We start from the raw sequence: 20,256 nt of genomic DNA on the forward strand, positions 1-20,256 counted from the left end.
TAGGCTGCAGTCCATGGGGTCATGAAGAGTCGGACACGACTGAGCGACTTCACTTTCACTTTTCACTTTCATGCATTGGAGAAGGAAATGGCAACCCATTCCAGTGTTCTTGCAGGGAGAATCCCAGGGACGGGGGAGCCTGGTGGGCTGCCTTCTATGGGGTTGCAGAGTTGGATACGACTGAAGCGAGTTAGCAGCTATGCTACTGCTTAATCACTTCAGTCATGTCTGACTCTGTGTGACCCTATGGACTGTAGCCTGCCAGGCTCCTCTATCCATGGAATTCTCCAGGCAAGAACCAGAGTGGGTTGCCATGCCCTCCTCTAGGGCATCTTTCCAACCCAGGGATTGAACCTAGGTTTCGTGCATTGCAGGCAGATTCTTTACCACTGAGCTACCAGGGAAGCCCAAACTTCTTGCCATGAAGCCCTTGAGCAAGCTATAGCTGGACAGGGCTCAGACTAAGGTAGGTGAGTGAGATGTCTACTGTCCAACACTGAAGGAAGTTCTCACTACAAGGCTGACAGTGTGGCCTCTTTGATGTTGTGCCCTCGGCATCTCACTCGCCTCCCCTGGTCCCAGCCCTGGATCAGAAGCTAAGAATACTGGGTGAGGAAATGCCAAAAGAACTGGTGCTGGTCTTGGCCTCATGCAGCCCTCTCCTGCTGATGGTGCCTTGAGTTTCTATCTGACCATGCTTACCAGATTTGCTGACAGTTTGAACAAGTATAGATTTCACTGCTGTGGAAATAGAGAACATTACTCTGCCCTCACATCTTCTTTCTTTGTGTTTCCAGGTAATACCAAAGTTGGAGGGTGTAGTAGAGAGTTTCCAGTATCTCTTGGGCAATGGTCATACCAGAACTCACTTCAAGGCTTTTGGAATTTGCTGTGCAAGACCGAATGTCCTTGATATGACCAATATATCCTAGGGTCTTTACACTGACCAAGAGTTCAGGAAATCTACATGGGTCAAGGTCAGGCCTAGTGTTGGACTGCTCATCCCTAGCAATCCCTAGCTTACTCTTGATTTCCTTCATCCTTCATCCGGTCTGAGTGAGTGAAGTCACTCCGTCATGTCTGACTCTTTGCGACCCCATGGACTGTAGCCCACCAGGCTCCTCCATCCATGGGATTCTCTAGGCAGGAATACTGGAGTGGGTTGCCATTTCTTTCTCCAGGGGATCTTCCCAACCCAGGGATCGAACCCAGGTCTCCCGCATTGCAGGCAGACGCTTTAACCTCTGAGCCACCAGGGAAGCCTAGTCTAAATGAGTTCAACTCATAAAAACATTTTCAAGGCTCTTCGATTATTTTTCTCTTTTTTTCACCTTTATAAATGCCATGCGTGCATGCTAAGTCACTTCAGTTGTGTCCAACTCTTTGTGACCCCAGGGGCTGTAGCCCACCAGGCTCCTCTGTCCATGATATTCTCCAAGCAAGAATACTGGAGTGGGTTAGCATGCCCTCCTCTAGGGGATCTACCTGACCCAGGGATTGAACCCCCATCTCCTGCAGCTCCTGCATTGCAGGCAGATTCTTTGCTGCTTGCCACCAGGGAAGCCCCAGTAAATGCCATATATTGATCTAAATATCATAGGGAGGTTGTTGGCTAATGTGAGGCTCTTACAAATGAATTAATAAAGTTGCTGTATTACTAAGAATTTTACTGAATATATTTCTTGTATGATGTAGAACTAAATATAAGACCCATAATAATTTATAATCATAAAATAAACAGCTTATAATATGGCAGATCCCTCCCAGATTCAGAATGATTTACCACATAACAAATGCCCATTAAGTGCTTGTTAGTAAACCTTCACTTTATATGTTTTTGTGGTAGAATTTTTCTGAATGCTATATTTTATTTATAATAAGAAACATAACTAGAATAAAAATTACTTATGAATCTGACTCATTTGTTTATAAATGTCCAGAACATAGAAATATTCAAGTAAATTAACCTTGTAATTTCCCCCCCAACATTGGCTTATGTTTAACCAAAGGAAGATGACTTAATATTAACTTAGGATGTTGTAAGGCTATTAACCTTAGATGTTGTAAGGCTTAATTGATTACTGATGTTACAATAGTTTGAAATCCTGAAGTATTAGGAACTGTAACTGTAGAGAAATCTCATTAAATATTCTAGATATAGCAAACTTTGCTTTAAATCTGAATTTTAAGTATACATATTTTGAAAGTATTAACTCCAAAACAAACAACAAAAAAGATTTCACTTACTAATAAAGGACACTTGAAGATTTTAATTTTTTACCTTATTATCTATGCAATGATAAACTAAAATACATTCTGGATTATGCTTCCTACCTTCCAAAGCTTGGTTAAGATCTATTTTATTTCTTAAGAGGATGAGCACTAATGGCAACTAATATCTAAGAAACCTCAGGTGAGACAGAAATCAAATGTTTTATATAGCTTTAGGCTTTGGTGAAAATAGAAATAAACAGATGGGGCTTCTATCTTTTTTGATATGGAAATAATTTACATAGGCAAATCTTTTAATGGCAATACAATTAAATTCCCAGGGTAAATAATTTCCATTTCTACTACTAGCTTAAGGGGATTATTGTATTGAATAGCTATAATGCTTTATATTCAAATCTTTTATGGAACTTATTGCTAAATTGTCTTGAGACTTTACATCCAGAACATTTTGTTGATGACTTCTCACTCCCAGGGGAGGAAACAGTGCTGTTATTCCCATTTCATAGATGTGTAAGTGCTGTAGTTAATATAAGGATATGTGCATGTCTGTTTCTGCACATAAAGTGAATATATATGTAGCAAATCTGGCTAGAATTTTCACTGGGCCTCAAACATTATATGGATCTTTTGAATTTGGCATTTTGTTAGTGTGTTTCTATGAATATCTGAAGCCATATTTGTTGTTTAACATGGCTTCAGAATGATCCAGCTTCCCCTGTTAAATTTTATTTCTTACTTGAGTCCATTTATGTATTCAATACTATATTTCAATACAAAATAAATCAGGTTTTTCTTTTCCTTTCCTACCCTTTTTTCCTTTTTGGTTCCAAGAACAGGTTGTTTAAGTCAAAATATCAGTGAGGATTCCTGCTTTATATGGCTGTTAGTAATTCTATAAATATGATATTTTAGGGCAGTGCTACTTTGTTGACATATTTCTTCCATTTCAACCTAAATATTGTCATGTGTTTGTAGTGAAACATGCTGTTTTCCAATTTTCAGTTTATTTCTTTCTCTTGTAGTCCTGTAAACTCCACATGCACAAAAGTCTAATGTGGTACATGTTCATATAAGCAATTTTTGGCTCCTTCTTGGAGCCAAAATTAGTCTTATTTTGACTTATGTGAATGAAAGGACTCAAAGAAAGCTGGCTCACAATAAATAATTGGTATTCTCAAAGTTAGTCCTGTATGATGCTGGGATATGAAATGTAAATGAGCAAGTGGATAATTTTTAAAAACATAACACTCTGTTATTAGGCAAAGGAAAACCTAACAGTAGTAATGCATGCTTGTCTGTTTCAAAATTTTTACAGACTTTTACAGGTCATATTATAAATTCTGTATGAATTTGACTGTTCCTTCTTAAGACAAAACTCTCTAAGTCAGTCGAGCATAGGTACTAGGGATGTATTTTCAAAGCTTTTTGAAAGAAAATTTATCTGTGTGTCTTCCATTAATTATTTTTGCATCGTTCTTGTCCTGGAAATTGCTTTGGGATGTCTGACTTTTTAAACTTGATCTCAGACTGATAGTATTAGAGTGTAAAATTCTGGTCATTTATTTGTGGTCCCATAAAGCTAATCAGGGCTTCCCTGGTGGCTCAGATGGTAAAGAATCTGCCTGCAATGCAGGAGACCTGGGTTCAACCTCTGGGTTGGGAAGATCCCCTGGAGAAGGGAATGGCTATCTAGTCCAGTGTGCTTGCCTGGAGAATTCCATGGACAGAGGAGCCTGGTGGACTATACTCTGTGGAGTCCCAGTGAGTCAGACACAACTGAATGACTAACACTGATACTAAAGCTATTCAATCATCAGGAAATGAAAATAGGCCTTTAAATATTGGTTTGCAATAAAACTTAATTTTAAGGAAAAATAAAAAATCCTAAAGAGTGAGACATTTAGAGAAAATGTCATCTACCTGCAGTGTTATATTCTTTAGAAAAATTTTTTGGGCACACCATGCATCATGCAGGATCTCACTGAAGACCAGGGATTGAAATTGCTTCCCCTGCAGTGGGAGTGCAGAGTCTTAACCACTTAGGGAGGTTCCAGTATCACATTCTTGAAACGTCACATAATAGCAACATCCATTGCAGATAAGCCAATCAGTAGAGAATTTTTTGGAATTTCTATTCACGTGCAATCTTCCTTACAAAAATGCGTTTTAAGAAAAAATCAATTAGAATTTAGAAGCTTCAGATTTTATAAGTACTAGAAAGCACAATATGGAGAAGGCAATGGCACCCCACTCCAGTACTAGGCTGCAGTCCATGGGGTCGCTAAGAGTTGGACAGGACTGAGTAACTTCACTTTCACTTTTTACTTTCATGCATTGGAGAAGGAACTGGAAACGCACTCCAGGGTTCTTGCCTGGAGAATCTCAGGGATGCGGAGCCTGGTGGGCTGCCGTCTGTGGGGTTGCACAGAGTTGGACACAACTGAAGTGACTTAGCAGCAGAAAGCACAATATACAAAGATTGCCCAGTTTGTTAAAAATGCCTGTTTCTAAAATAATATAAGAATAGGGCTCATATAGTTGTGTAATCCATTTTAATGTAGAGAAAGATAAAATTATGAAATAAAAGATTAAAAATGGAGCAAGTACATGTTGTTGTTCAGTTGCTCAATCGTGTCCAACTCTTTGAGACCCCATGGGCTGCAGCACACAGTCCTGTCCTTCACCTTCTCCCAGAGTTTGCTCAAACTCATGTCCATTGAGTCGGAGATGCATCCAACCATCTCATCCTCTCTCATCCCCTTCTCTTCCTGCCTTCAATCTTTTCCAGTGTCAGGGTCTTTTCCAGATCTTCTTTATATCAGGTGGCCAAAGTATTAGAGCTTCAACTTCAACAACAGTCCTTCCAATGAATATTCAGAGTTGATTTCCTTTCCTTTCAAGTCAAACCAGGATTGACTGGTTTGATCTCCTTGCTGTCCAAGGAACTCTCAAGAGTCTTCTCCAGCACCACAGTTTGAAAGCATCAGTTCTTTAGTGCTCAGCCTTTTTTATGGTCCAAATCTTACATCCATACATGACTACTGGAAAAACCATACCTTTGACTATACAGACCTTTTTCAACAAAGTGATGTCACTGCTTTTTAATACGCTGTCTAGGTTTGTCACAGGTTTTCTTCCAAGGAGCAAGGATCTTTTAATTTCATGGCTGCAGTCACCATCTGCATTGATTTTGGAGCCCAAGAATATAAAGTCTGTCATTGTTTCCATTGTTTCCCCATCTATTTGTCATGAAGTGATGGGACTGGATGCCATGATCTTAGTTTTTTGAATGTTGAGTTTTAAGCCAACTTTTTCACTTTCCTCTTTCACCTTCATCAAGAAGTTCTTTAGTTCCTCTTCAATTTCTGCCATTAGGGTGATGTCATCTGCTTATCTGAGGTTATTAATAATTCTCCCCACAATCTTGATTCCAGCTTGTGCTTCCTCCAGCCCAACCTTTCTCATGATGTACTCTGCATATAAATTAAATAAGCAGGGTGACAATAAACAGCCTTGACCTACTCCTTTTCCTATTTGGAACCAGTCTGTTGTTCCATGTCCAGTTCTAACTGTTGCTTCTTGGCCTGCATACAGATTTCTCAAGAGGCAGGTCAGGTGGTCTGGTATTCCCACCTCTTTAAGAATTTTCCAGTTTGTTGTGATCCACACAGTCAAAGGCTTTAGTATAGTCAATGAAGCAGAAGTGGATGTTTTTCTTGAATTCCCTTGCTTTTTCGATAATCCAGTAGATGTTGGCAATTTGGTCTCTGGTTCTTCTACTTTTTCTAAGTCCAGCTTGTACATATGACATTTCTTGCTTCACATACTGTTGAAGCCTACCTTGAAGAGTTTTCAGCATTACCTTGCTTAGCATGTGAAATGAGTGCAATTTTATGGTAGTTTGAACACCCTTTGGCATTGCCCTTCTTTGGGATTGAAATATGGAAAACTCATCAGTGTCCACAGGACTGGAGCAATTACATATACACAGAGAATTCAGCTTTAAATTTAAATATTTTGTGTGGAAATATTCAGCCTTACCAATGTTCCTCCAATAAATCTGCAGATAAAAGTAACATTTAGTATTAAGATATAGAGAGTACTATTTCATACTTTACTCTTCAAAACCAAATGAAGTCATTAGGAAACATAATTTTGCCTACTTATTTTATAATCTGACTCCTAAATTTACAATATAGGTATGCTTTAAATTAAAGAAATCAAACCATGAGTACAAATTAGTTTTAATGTATTTTCCTTACTATTTATATTGTTTATAAACCCTAGGCAAAGTGGGGGATGGATTATGTTTTCCACAAATGACTACATGGAAAGAGGAAAATATAATTTTGAAGAAGTAGAGTTAATTTTATTAATTGCAGATACAATTAAAACATTGACTCAGGTCAATAAACAACTTTTTAGAAGATATAGAGAAATGTTTTTCTCTGTGTGTATGTGTGTGTGTTTGTGAATTTTATTAACATAATTGCAAGCTGAATTTGTGCTTAGAGCCCCCACTAAACTAAATGTGTACTCTTGAACATTAAGGAACTTGAGGGGACCATTAGTTTTGGGTAAGGACCTTGACTGACCTATATGTCAAATTCACTCAAACTGCGCACTAGTTCCTATGTTATAGAGATACTTGAAGAAAGGTGACCATTCACATGTCTTGCACTGTTCTGCATGTCTCTGGTAGCTTCTGAGTTAGAACACTATAAATAGCAGAACTTCCTTTGCTGAGGCTCTCCAAAGCCTTTGGATTCTTATCCAGACTCATTTGGTTTAGCTGTCTGTCATGAGTTAGGTTCTCTGAAAGTAGACACAGACATGTTGTTTGAGGAGTCAGATATTTACGAGAGATTAATATTAGTGGAGGGACACTTCAAAAAGTATGATTGGGCAAAGATAAAGTAAATTATGACTCTAGTTTGACAAAACCTGATGGGAAGTCTTGTCCTTCAGTGTTTCTTATGTTGGGCTCTAGTCTTTATATCTCTGCCTGCTGTGGATATGGGCTATTCTAGGAAAGTCATTAGTGGGGATCTGGATTTGATCCCTGGGTTGGGAAGATCCCCTGGAGAAGGGAAAGGCTACCCAAAGCAGTATTCTGGCCTAGAGAATCCCATGGACTGTATAATCCATGGGGTCACAAAGAGTCAGACACGACTGAGTAACTTTCACTTCAGGAAAGTCAAGGCAGCCCTCTGCAACTGAGGTAGACCCTGCAGGAAGGTAGACCCTGGTGAGCATCCACCGACCTCACTCCTTGCAGCAGGGTAGCAGGTCCTTCCTGGAGGAGGACTGAGAGAAGCATCTCCACGTTTATATTGCCTGTGGTCCTTACAGTCTTGAGAGTTTGAGAATTCAAGGGCCTGGAGTCAGTGTGAAGAGTTCTCAAAATCTGCTTATTCTCTTCAAATTATAGGATGCAATTAATGACTTGACATTTCACTCTAATGACTTACAGACTTATAGATAGGTAACTCTGGGTTGATCTGGTTATGTTGTGGCTTATCCACGGCAGTTTTGAATTAAAATTCTTTTTTTTTTTTTAATTTTATTTTATTTTTAAACTTTACATAATTGTATTAGTTTTGCCAAATATCAAAATGAATCCGCCACAGGCATACATGTGTTCCCCATCCTGAGTAAATTTAACTACAGCTTATGACTGAATTGCTTTTTTATTCTCATTTTATCAGATAAATGAAACCATGCAGTATTTGTCCTTCTGTGGCTGGTGTACTTCACTTAACATAATATCCTTAAGGGTCATTTCCTTAAAAAGGAAGAATTTCCTTCCTTTTTAAAGGCTGAGTAATATATCATAGTTTGTGTATGTGACATTTTCTTTACCCATTCATCCTAGATAGACGTTTAGGTTGTTTCCATATCTTGGTTATTGTGATAAACATTGGAGTGCTGATATCTTTTTGAGGTTCTGATTTCAATTCTTTGGATAAATATCCAGAAGTGGGATCACTGGATCAAATATTTCCAGTTTTAATTTTTTGGAAGAAACTATACTGTTTTCCATAGTGGCTGTACTATTTTGCATTTTCACCACTAGTGGGATTATTTTTAATTATAACAATGATTATTTAAGTAACTTTATATTCCAGATGTGATTTGAGCTTTATTCCCAAGAAATATTAGGAAAAAGATGCCAAAGGAAGAGAAACTGTAACTCTAATATCTTACTACTACACTTAATGTCTTTGGGTTTGAAAGATTTGTAAGACTAACCACTACTAGAAAAATGTTGAATTAGAAAACTATGTTTTAGAAATGAGTTCAACCAAAAATAAAACAATTAAATTTAATTTAAAAAATGTGGTTATAAGTAAATATTATACCAAATATAAAATGAAAAAGATGAATGTTTAATATTTTAAGTATGAAAAGAAATAATAGGGTAATACATGTAAGTTAAGAGAGTGTATACTTTTATTGTTTCATGTTGTAACCTTTCCTCTTTCACTGAGTTAGCTATTGAATAGTTTAGCTGTAGTCTACTAAATAATTAGTAGATTTTCTGACTGAAGTAATTTAGTGTGAATAAAACTTAATTGTGATGTAAATGGTTTTATCAAAAGGAATTGCTGTGCCCACTTACATCTCTATTGGTAGACTATGGAAGAAAAAATACTGTTGAAGCAGGTGATCTGTATTCCCTTAACCAGTTTCCCAGGAAGTAAATCACATAGAATTAAATACAGCTAAAAATTGCCCATTGCTCACATTTGTGAGTAAAGCCTAAGAGGAATGGTTAAAATACAACTGGAGCATAGCAAAAATGCTAGTTTCAAGCCAGTTATGACTCAGAGAAACAGTAGAATTATGCAGTATCTTTGCTACCTGATAGCTATTCATTTATACATTCATTCAACCAGTCAGTATTTGCTAGGTCAGCTGAGTTCAGTTGCTCAGTTATGTCCGACTCTTTGTGATCCCGTGAATCGCAGCACGCAAGGCCTCCCTGTCCATCACCAACTCCTGGAGTTCACCCAAACTCATGTCAGTCGAGTTGGTGATGCCATCCAGCCATCTCATCCTCTGTCATCCCCTTCTCCTCCTGCTCCCAATCCCTCCCAGCATCAGAGTCTTTTCCAATGAGTCAACTCTTCGCATGAAGTGGCCAAAGTATTGGAGTTTCAGCTTTAGCATCAGTCCTTCCAAAGAACTGATCTCCTTCAGAATGGACTGGTTGGATCTCCTTGCAGTCCAAGGGACTCTCTTTGTTAGGTATTTACAATAAATAGGAATCTAGCAGTGATAATTAATCACACCTCCTCCTTTACCTCTAAATTTAGGAGCAATTGAGAAACGAAACAGAGTGTCCAAAGACATAGAGATCTGAATATCAGCTTGATTACTATTAAAGCTATTTGGAAAACAGGGCCTAGATCTGCAACCAGATGGACTTCTTAGAGCCCCCATTCCCTGAAACAAATGTATTTGCTCACAGTTGCAAATTTCCCACATTGATGTGCAACTGTAAATAGATTTCTTTGAAAAAATTATTGAGAAGAGTTGAACCAGTCTTGCTCAATTCCATTTTCCAAAGTCACTAATCACACCTGTTACTCTCCCTTGTGGACCTGGGGTTAAATGATCTTTCCAAAGTCTCTGAAAATTAACATCACTGGCCATGGTATGAATTCACAGAGGTACAAAATGGCCTCCCCGATCACCTACTGTGTGCCAGATGCTGTGTTATGTGTCAGTGATACTGTGTTGGACATTTGAAAAGGCAGGGTCTCCCTGCTTGATGTCTGGTGTTGACCATAATCTTATTGGAGAAATTAGTCATATACTTGGATATAGAGCAGTAAAATTTAAATGCCAAATTTTACTTAGCTTGTGTGTGTGCTCAGTCGTGTCCGACTCTTTGCGACTTTATGGACTGTACCCCACCAAGCTCCTCTGTCCATGGGATTCTTCAGGCAAAAATACTGGAGGGGGTTGCCATGCCCTCCTCCAGGGGCTCTTCCTGACTCAGGGATTGAACCTGAATCTCCTGCGTATCCTGCTTTGCAGGCAGATTCTCTAACTACTGAGATACCTGGGAAGCCCAGTTTTTACTTAACCTTTACTTTAAAAGTGACAAGTCTTTCAATGCCTATTTAGTTAATATTCAAAGATGATTAGCTTTAGTTTCTAGCAGAGGTAGAATTTGGGTATGTGGAAGGAAGAGACAATATGTGGCAGGAATGAGGGTAAGTACCTGGGCATTCAGGAGTCATTATGCCCATTGGTCTTCAAAGTTTTCTTCTCTAACAGTCTCCCAAGAGATCTGCAGAGTTGGCTTTTAGTATGGAACAATTGATCAAATCAAAACCCAAACTAAGCAAACAAACATACAAACAAAACCCCCAAATGAGTAAAATCTGTATTTTAACAGGCAGGGTATGGAAGGGAAGGAGAAAGCCAGATAATGAAAGGTGAAAGAGATGATCAAAACTGTTCTCTCCAGCCCAACCCCATTTATACCCCTTCTTCCCTTACACCAGAGCACAATTTCAAACAGTTCCTAATGGATAGGGCTGCTTAGGGTGGGAATAATAGGGCCATGGAACAGGAAGTGATTTAGTCTATGAATTTTATTTATTTTTTCTCATGCATCTGCTCTTCTCACTGCTTTTCTTCAGAAGTATGTCCTCTTTATACTTAAAATAATTCCTCTCTAGTTGGATGAAAAATTATACTCTACTCTTATGTGGAAATGTCTTTTTAAGCTGCTTTACAATTTAGATTAGGAGTATGTAAGCAGATTTGGGTAATAGTTATTTAGGGAATAGTAATAGATTATACATATATATGTATATATGCCGTGTATAATTATTTTATCTTTCAAAATCTATGATCTGAGCATTTGCCAAACACAATGTGCTTGACCTTATTGAAAGGAGATTTCCAGATAGAAGCTTAATTTTTCTGCTTCCCCTTGTCATAAGGTTCTTATTATTATCTTTAATAGACTATGAATATTTGGGTTGATAAGTAACTGAGTCAAGGGTTGATTTACATTTGATTAACTAAAGCTGTTTAAATATCTCTTAACTTCTAAGTTGAAAATGAGTACCAGTAGAACCTGAAACTTTGTTATATTTCAGTATTTTATGTCAAATTGGTTAAGTCAATATGAATAAAAGATAACATCAATGACATCTAACTAGTTCTTTGACTCTGAGGCACTTAGATCTGAAATCAGATAATGAATTAAAAGTTAAATTTTTCTAATTGACTATGATCTTGAGAGTTGAAGAATATTCTTATAATTTCATATCCATTTAAATAGTGATGAAGAATTAGACTATAATGAAAATGAGTACCCAATTAAAATTAAGCCACTAAGTGGATCCTGTCATAAGTGGAATTTAATTTACAAGAAGGTTTTACAGAGAAAAGTTATTGGAATTTTACTAAGAGACCCAGAGGAGAAAATGTGAAAAGAAGAGCTGCAGGACATATTAAAAGAATTGAGGCTGTTTATTCCAAATCTGGGAAAAAAGTAAAGTGAAAGGAAAAAAAAACACCCAACGTAGTCATCTGACAATAATGTTTATATACATGTTCATATTTTGGAAAGAGAAAAGTTGTTCTTTGTGTCTAGTGAAAGCAAACTGAGCCAAATCCTTCTCAATTCCAAGAGGGAGTGAGATTAAACTCACCTTAGAATTCATTGTCTACTTTATTGCCCTGTAGTGATCAACCTAGAGAAAAGCAGCAGACTCAAATTTCAAATTGAACTGGGTCAATCTTAGTCCATGCTAATTCAATCAATTTTGATGATTAAAAGGTTAATAGATTTCAATGTTCAAAATAACTTTTGATCTCTTTGAATTTGGCTTAGACCTTTCACTTGAATTTGCTATGCCAAAAATATGTGAGAATAATACGAGAAAGATGTTTCTGCAAAATTCATTTGTATAAGCTATTCTAAACCTAGGTAGAATACAGGATTTTCTTTCCATACTCCTATCTTTTAGGATACACTGGGTAAGGATAGCATTCTCGTTTTTTCCTGTATTTTCAAAGAGAGAAAGGGACTGAAATAGTTTGTCATATAATTCAAGCACTTCAGCCTCTTTCATGTGAAATCTCTGATAAATTGATGTAAATGATCCTTTGTTTTAAATTACCATAATATTTGTTTTAACTCTGCATAAGACGTATATGAACACTCACATGGAGCATACTCATGGAGAAGGAAATGGCAGCCCACTCCAGTGTTCTTACCTGGAGAATCCCAGGGACGGTGGAGCCTGGTGGGCTGCCGTCTATGGGGTCGCACAGAGTCGGACACGACTGAAGCGACTTAGCAGTAGCAGCATGCAGCATACTCAGTATGCATATCCTGGGATAACCATCTTCTAACCTTTCTCCCTCAATGTCAGTCACATCTCTTTCCCACCATAGCACCCCCGAGTTGACTACACTTAAGCCACTGTTGTGAAAAGGCAACTCAAAACAGATATTTGTTATTTTAAAATTTATATCTAGAACAAACTAAAACTGTATAATCATGCTTTTCAGTATTTTTAAGATAGTATTTTCTTTAGATAATCACTTAGTGATGCTTTATTTTTACAATAAAATTTAAATGACTGTTTACTCTGTCCCAGGCACTGATGTTGGTCCTGAAGGCAGGCACATCAGTGAACAAAGCTAACCAAATCCTCTGCCCACATGAGGTTCACTTTCTAGTGGGATAAGACAGATATTTTAAAGAAGACACTGGATGATATGTTAGAAGGCAATGAGTGCTGTGAAGAAAGAGTAGACTAAGGAAATAGAGTGCTGAGGGGCATATTGCTATTTATTTCCACTCTTTTTTAGATTCTATTCCCATATAGGTCATTACAGAGCATTTAGTAGAGTTCCCTGTGCTATCCAGTAGGTTCTTACTAGTTATCGGTTTTGTATCTTTGTAGTGTGTATATGCCAATCCCAATCTCTCAGTTTATTCTTCCCTCCTTAACACTATTCTGTAAACATGAACTTGTTTTCTACATCTGTGACTCTATTTCTGTTTTGCAAATAGGTTTATTTGTACCACTTTTTTTTAAGATTCCATATATAAGCGATATCATATGATATCCGTCTTTATCTGACTTACTTCACTCAGTATGACAATCTCTAGGTCCATCCATGTTACTGTAGATGGCGTTACTTTATTCCTTTTTATGACTGAGTAATATTCCATTATATATATGTACTACATCTTCTTTGTCCATTCCTCTATCAGTGGACATTTAGGCATATTGCAATGTTAAATAGGTCTTGCCAAGAAGAAGAATGACTTTGAGTAAAGACTTGAAGGAATCGTTAAACTTTAGACTCAAAATTTGATGTTTTCTTCTTAAAATTTTAATGTTTATTACTGAAATCATTGGCCTGCAAGAAAATTAAACCAATCAATCCTAAAGGAAATCAGTCCTGTATATTCATTGGAAGGACGGATACCGAAGCTGAAGCTTCAACACTTTGGCCACTTGATGTGAAGAGTCAACACATTGGAAAAGACCCTGATGCTGGGAAAGATTGAGGGCAGGAAGACAAGAGGGCAACGGAGGATGATGGTTGAATGGTATCATTAACACAATAGACATGAGTTTGAACAAACTCTGGGAGATAATGAAGGGCAGGGAAGCTTGATGTGCTGCAGTCCATAGGGTTGCCAAGAGTCAGACATTACTTAGAGACTGAACAATAATAACTGAAATCATGAATGGGAAGGAAAGGGTGAATCATTTCATTAAAGAGAAATGTCTGAATGGAAAGGATGTATTTTTATCTTTGTATTTCTAGGTGTTTCAGAGGTATCCTTTTTGACCATCCTAGCACATATCTGGCCTTTTTACTCTGAATGGAAGGGGGACTGAGGACATTTATCCATGTATCTTCAGAGCTCAGCATGGTACTTGGCACATGGTAGAAGCTAAATAATGTGACCTAAAAATCTAAACTGTTTTATTGACATGTGCATTTTTTTTATTAAACAGTTAGGGACCATGACATGATAGAGGTCATTTATTTTATAGAACTCATATTTATATAGTCTTTGGTTACTTTTCCTGACATTCTATGAGTGTATAGACTTCTCTTCATTAAGGTTTCCTTTGCACTTTTAGCATCAAACTACCAAAGTGCTCTGGTAGTAGGCATTTAAATGATCACTGAAGGTTATAGTCTAAATCCTAGACTATGCACCTCTTTCTACTAGGACTGAGGCAACTAAAATATCCTTTGATGGTAACAGTGATTTCTTTCAGACTCGTTGGAATGAAATAGCATTTGGGGACCTATTAGCTAGAAGAGGGGATTCCAAATAATAGCTCTTTGTTCAGAGTATCTTGAGCGATTCATAGATAAGTCAATTGGCACCTATCATTTGAAACTCATCAGAGGCCAATGTAGTTAAGTGGAATATAAAGGATAGTACAGGCAGTAAACAGAAGACTTGTAACAATATAATGTGCAGTGGAAAAGAGACTGGAAGATCAATAAAAGCTGCAAAAAAGAACAAAAAATATAATTAAAGGGGCAAAAAGACATATTGAACACAGTCTCAGGGACTATTTCAGACAACAGTAAATGTCTCCTCAAATATATCTTTAAAAGACAGAATGTAAAGTACAAAATAGTCCCATGGAGAAAAGAAGAGAAATACCAAATAGAATTGTAGGAATAGGCTAACAAGAGTCAGATTGCTTATGCTAATTTTTACCTTTCTTTAAAATAATTAGATGGTGTCAGATAGATCAGGGAATCTGAAATTCTTATCTGAGAAGAGGATCAGTTCAGTTCATTCACTCAGTCATGTCCGACTCTGTGACCCCATGGACTGCAGCACGCCAGGCTTGCCTGTCCATCACCAACTCCCAGAGCTTACTCAAACTCATGTCCATAGAGTTGGTGATTCCAACCAACCATGTCACCCTCTGTTGTCTCCTTCACCTCCTGCCTTCAATCTTTCCCAGCAACAGGGTCTTTTCCAATGAGTCAGTTCTTTGCATCAGGTGGCCAGAATATTGGAGTTTCAGCTTCAACATCAGTCCTTCCAATGAATATTCAGGACTGGTTTCCTTTAGGATGCACTGGTTGGATCTCTTTGCAGTCCAAGGGACTCTAAAGAGTCTTCTCCAACACCATAGTTCGAAAGCATCAATTCTGAGCTCAGCTTTCTTTATAGTCCAACTCTCATATCCATACATGACTACTAGAGAAACCATAGCTTTGACTAGATGGACCTTTGTTGGCAGAGAAGAGAATAGAGAAAAGCGAAGGGAAAAATATAAACAGAGGTGTTATTTTAGGCAGGTACAACTGAGTACAATAGATAAATTGGCATATATAAGACAACTGAAATTTGCAGTTCACATGCCAAGTTTTGCCAACTAAGTACAGTTATTTTAGGTTCTAAGAAAGTTAAATATTATTTTAAAAAACATCAGGAGGTAAATGTTTCCTGACTTACCTCCATTTTATGAAAGCATTTGGCTACACATGACTTCCTCAAGAACATAAAATAATACTTACAGTAGAAATTATTTTTTGACAGTGTATTTCCATGACTTGAAATGAAGGTTTTCACCTGCTGAAATACATCAGAGATACCTAGGACATTTTCCCAATAAATTTACCCCTATTGAGAACCACCACCTTAGACATTTGATTAACTTATAATATTCTTTGGAAATGTACTGAACATGATCACTTTTACTTCCTAAAATCATCAGCCTGTGTCCTGAATTACACATAAAGAATGGTTGACAAATTAAAATGTAAAATAAGGAAATCATATTATGAGAAGTGACATGCAAAGATGATTTCCCAGATAGAAACAGAATTCAGACTGGCTAACTGTGTTTTAAGCCAGTGTCTGTCAGGGAAGTCTTGTTATCATGCATTAGTTACATTAATTCATTACGTGCATTAATTACTTATTGTGCTTTCCTCTGTGCTAATTCCAAAAACTTTTTAGTTTAGTGGCTGAGAAGGTAAATCATGACTATTTAAAGTATCAAGCTTGAGATCTTGAACACTGGTTCCGAGGTTGTAGATATAAGAAAACTTTGCCTCAAAGATTATTTGATAAGTTAGGTGAAGGATAACATACTTTTGATTAACTCTGCTCATGGAGACTCATATACACACTGATACAAACACCTATAAAATGTGTTAGATAGTACTTTGTCCAACTTTCTGAAAGGAACTTGTACTTTGCAACTAAAGGAGGCATTGTATTTCTAAAGAGCAGTTTACAACAGAAAAATGATGAGGTTTTACCATTTTAACCCTTGAAAAGCTGAGTGCACTTTGTTAAACTAGAAGAACATAGAAACAGAGGTCTAGAAATCATGTATTGTGTTCCTATTGGATACCAAGGTTGGGGTGTGTGTGTGTGTGTGTGTGTGTGTGTGTGGTAAGACTGGAGGTGAGTGGTAGGATAGAAAAGAATTTGACACCATGGGGTCCAGAGCTAAAAATGTGAGGAAAGGAAAGGAGAGAATTAGTGTATTTCTATCTTTGATAGCTGCATTTCACCCTTGAAGAGAGAATAGCATCGTGATCATCCTTATTTACGTGATTTCAACTCATGGCCAAATTTGTTTCATTCATATCTCTATTCATTCCCCCAACTTCTGATTATTTGAAGAAATCTCAGATATGATATTAGTCTATCCTTAAGTATTTCAGTATATATCTTAAAAAATGAAAATTCTTAAAAATATAATCATAATGCTATTATCTGTCTTAAAAATTACACTGAATACAATAAAATATCAATTTAGTTTCAGATTTCCTCAATTATTACTGAGGCATTTTCCTTTATAGTTTACTTTTAATAAAATCAAAATGTTGGGGGCTTCCTTGGTGGCTCAGTGGTAAAGAATCCATCTGCCAATGCAGGAGACACGACTTCAATCTCTGGTCTGGGAAGATTCCACATACTGTGGAGCAACTAAGCCCATGGGCCACAACTATTGAGCCTGGGCTCTAGAGCCTGGGAGCTGCAACTAAGCCACCACAGTGAGAGCCCCAGGCACTGCAATGAACATTAGCTCCTGTGGCTAAGTTGTGTCTGAACTCTTTTGAGATCCCATGGACTGCAGCCCACCAGGCTCCTCTGTCCATGGGATTCTCTGGGCAAGAATAGTGGAGTGGGTTGCCATTTTCAAACTTGCATCTCCTGCATTGGTAGGCAGATTCTTTACTACTGAGCTGCCAGGGAAGCATCCTAGATATAATTAATCCAACTAAAAAGCAAAGTGCGATGTATTTTCAGATGTTCCATAGTGCTTGCTTTTGCATCAGTATTCATAGAACAATAAAGTTTTAGTTTCTTCATGATCCTAAAGCTCAGGGGAAGCGCAGCACTTGAGATAAGTTCATCAAACACAAGAGGTCTGTGGAATACAGTTTGAGAGATAACCTTGAAGATCCCTTTTAGTTCTAAGCCTAAGAATACTGATGAGCTGTATGGTACACTTCAGTGTTATTTCCCGCAAGTTATACTTGAGCAAAGCTAAGGCATACTAATAGGGAAAAGACAGACACAGAGCATTTCAGCTAAATTGAAGTATTTCTGGGTTGTCAATAATTCTACAAGTGGACTGAGGATAGACAAAGTATTGATACGCTTCAGTTCCTCTTTCAAGCAAACCAAAACACCTGCCAGTGAGAAGAGCCTACATTTGAAGAAAAGTGGTCAGTAACAGGATATCAACTTCAAATCTAGAGAGTATGGTTTTATCAAATATACTGTGCATGTATTTAATACATTTGCATATTGTAATTTTGGATTTTTTTTTCAGCTAGTTGTGCTTTATATTTTGTATTCTGCTAAGATTCACACATCTGCTTCTTTAGGCACAAACAGCACACATTGTCCTGGAAGATGGAACTAAGATGAAAGGTTACTCCTTTGGCCATCCATCCTCTGTTGCTGGTGAAGTGGTTTTTAATACTGGCCTGGCAGGGTGAGTAATGCTTCTCTTCTAAGGCTTTCTTCTTCCTTGATATAGAGGAATAACTGGATGATATGACTCATGGTGGGAAGTTGAAATCACCGCATCATCATTACCACACTATGCCTTATCCTGAAGTTGCCTTGTGCTTGTACACAGCTCGAACCTTGGACACAAACTCCTCCCTGTGGCTGTAAATGAAAGAGAATACAGACCCTGGTGTTCCCCTGGTGAAAAAGAACAAAATTAATTCTAGAAATTTAGGGTAGGTAATCCATGGGAGACCTGGTACATAGATCTGATATTTTCAAAATTTATCAAGTGAGACTGAATTTAGTATTTAAGACCTGCTAATAGATATACATCAATGAAGGTAAGAGTTGCTACAGAAATTACGCAGCTGCTTTTATCTAGCCAACAAATGTTCATCTGGCAACCAGGAGGCTGAAGTTCTGGTCTCAGTGCTAATGGTAACTGATAATGTGATATTGAGAAAATCACTCAGGCTTTCTAAGTCTTAGTTTCCATATGTAAAGAGTGAGGGAATTGGATCAGCGAGTAGTTTATAGCTGGGGATTTAAAAATTATGTCTTAAAAAATTAGGTGGTTTCAAAAGGTTTCCATTAGAGATTCAAAAGAACTAAACTGTAAAATAGTTGATGAATTCTTTAGGGAAATTCAATTAGCCTTACCTTATAAAGACAAGCAGGCATTGTGTTAACTGATATTGAAGATATTGATTGACCAAGCTTCCATTATATCATTAATGTACATTCTTCACTAAACTCTTGCTCCCTGTTTGAAATAAAGAATATTAGATGATTTTTAAAATAGTTCCACTGGTGAGAACATTAAATTACAGAGTATGAAACCTGTTTGCAAAGTTTTGCTTCACCAGGCAATTATTTAAGCCTTTCGACAGCACTAATTACTAGCTGTGTTAATATACCTGCCAACAAACAACTGTTTAATATAGATCAGAATGATGGAGGGCACTAGAGTTTTCTTCTTTGTGATGGATTACGGGTAATAAATCTTGTCACATCACAAAAGTCAAACAGGACCTGATGGATTAATTTGCTTCCAACACTGCAGTTCTCTAAGACAAGCTGTATTTATTCATTTACTGGAGAGAGCATTGTAAACTTATGTTTAAAGGGAGCAGCCAGTTCTTTTATGGAGAGAAAGAAGAAAGGAAGTAAAATTAAATTAATTAAAGGCTTTTTTTTCATGTAGAAAAAGGCGTTCATTAATAAGGTTAGTCCACAGAACCTATTTTCCATTGAGAAATGCTGCTTTCCTTCATTGGGTGGCTCACCCAGTAAGGTGGTTGATAATTAAGGGGTTATTTTGTTTTTAATCTGCAAGAAAAGCATTTATATTGTGTGTAAGCTTTGGTTTAAAAAATTATTAGTTCCTGACAGGCCAGAGACATTTGAGAAATTAGCTGATGGGGGTGTGGGTAGGTGTAAATATCACAGCACTTTCGTCACTTAAGAGTTTGCTGAGCTGAGAAGTTATTCTGTTGACAAGGGAGTTCTGGGAGGAGTTAGTCTGGGTGGGGGTTGAAGAATTCATGTTGACTATTGCGGGAGCCGAGGTTTTGAGGTTGTCATTCTGTCCCCCTCAGCACCTAAATTAAATTTCAATAGTAATCCACAAGAAAGACTAGGTTTAACTCGCTCTGTGGGAAGTAAAAATGTAGGAGAGTGGAAAAAAATCTCATTGTAGTGTATTTCAAAATATGAAATAGCTATAGATAGATCCTGAATAATATTTCATATTATTAAGAATAAACATTTTATATATAATTTTATTTATTCTAGAACAAAAACAAGAATACATGTATTTTTGTTTTTCCCTCCTTACACTTTAAAATAAAGCTCTCTGCGTTTATTCTTAATTCCATATCCTTACTTTAAAATAGTTACTTGGAATCTTCTAATTTAGAAGACAGAAATGCTTTTGATCAATTTTTGTAGAATTGATTTTATTCAATAAAAATACTATCAAACATATACTATCAATAATAATGATAATT

At 37.1% G+C, this 20,256-nt stretch overlaps 1 protein-coding gene across 3 annotated transcripts in view; it reads left to right on the forward strand.

Annotated features, from left to right (window-relative positions):
• Positions 1 to 20,256, forward strand: part of CPS1 (carbamoyl-phosphate synthase 1) — a 193,904-nt gene that overhangs the window by 59,784 nt on the left and 113,864 nt on the right. For all 3 annotated transcript variants that reach the window (XM_015458817.3, XM_010802252.4, NM_001192258.1), the window contains one exon: positions 18,118 to 18,227. In XM_015458817.3, coding sequence (XP_015314303.1) covers positions 18,118 to 18,227 — 110 coding nt within the window. The remainder of the gene's footprint in view (positions 1 to 18,117; positions 18,228 to 20,256) is intronic.

Source organism: Bos taurus, chromosome 2, assembly GCF_002263795.3.
Source record: "Bos taurus isolate L1 Dominette 01449 registration number 42190680 breed Hereford chromosome 2, ARS-UCD2.0, whole genome shotgun sequence".
Classification (NCBI taxonomy): domain Eukaryota; kingdom Metazoa; phylum Chordata; class Mammalia; order Artiodactyla; family Bovidae; genus Bos; species Bos taurus.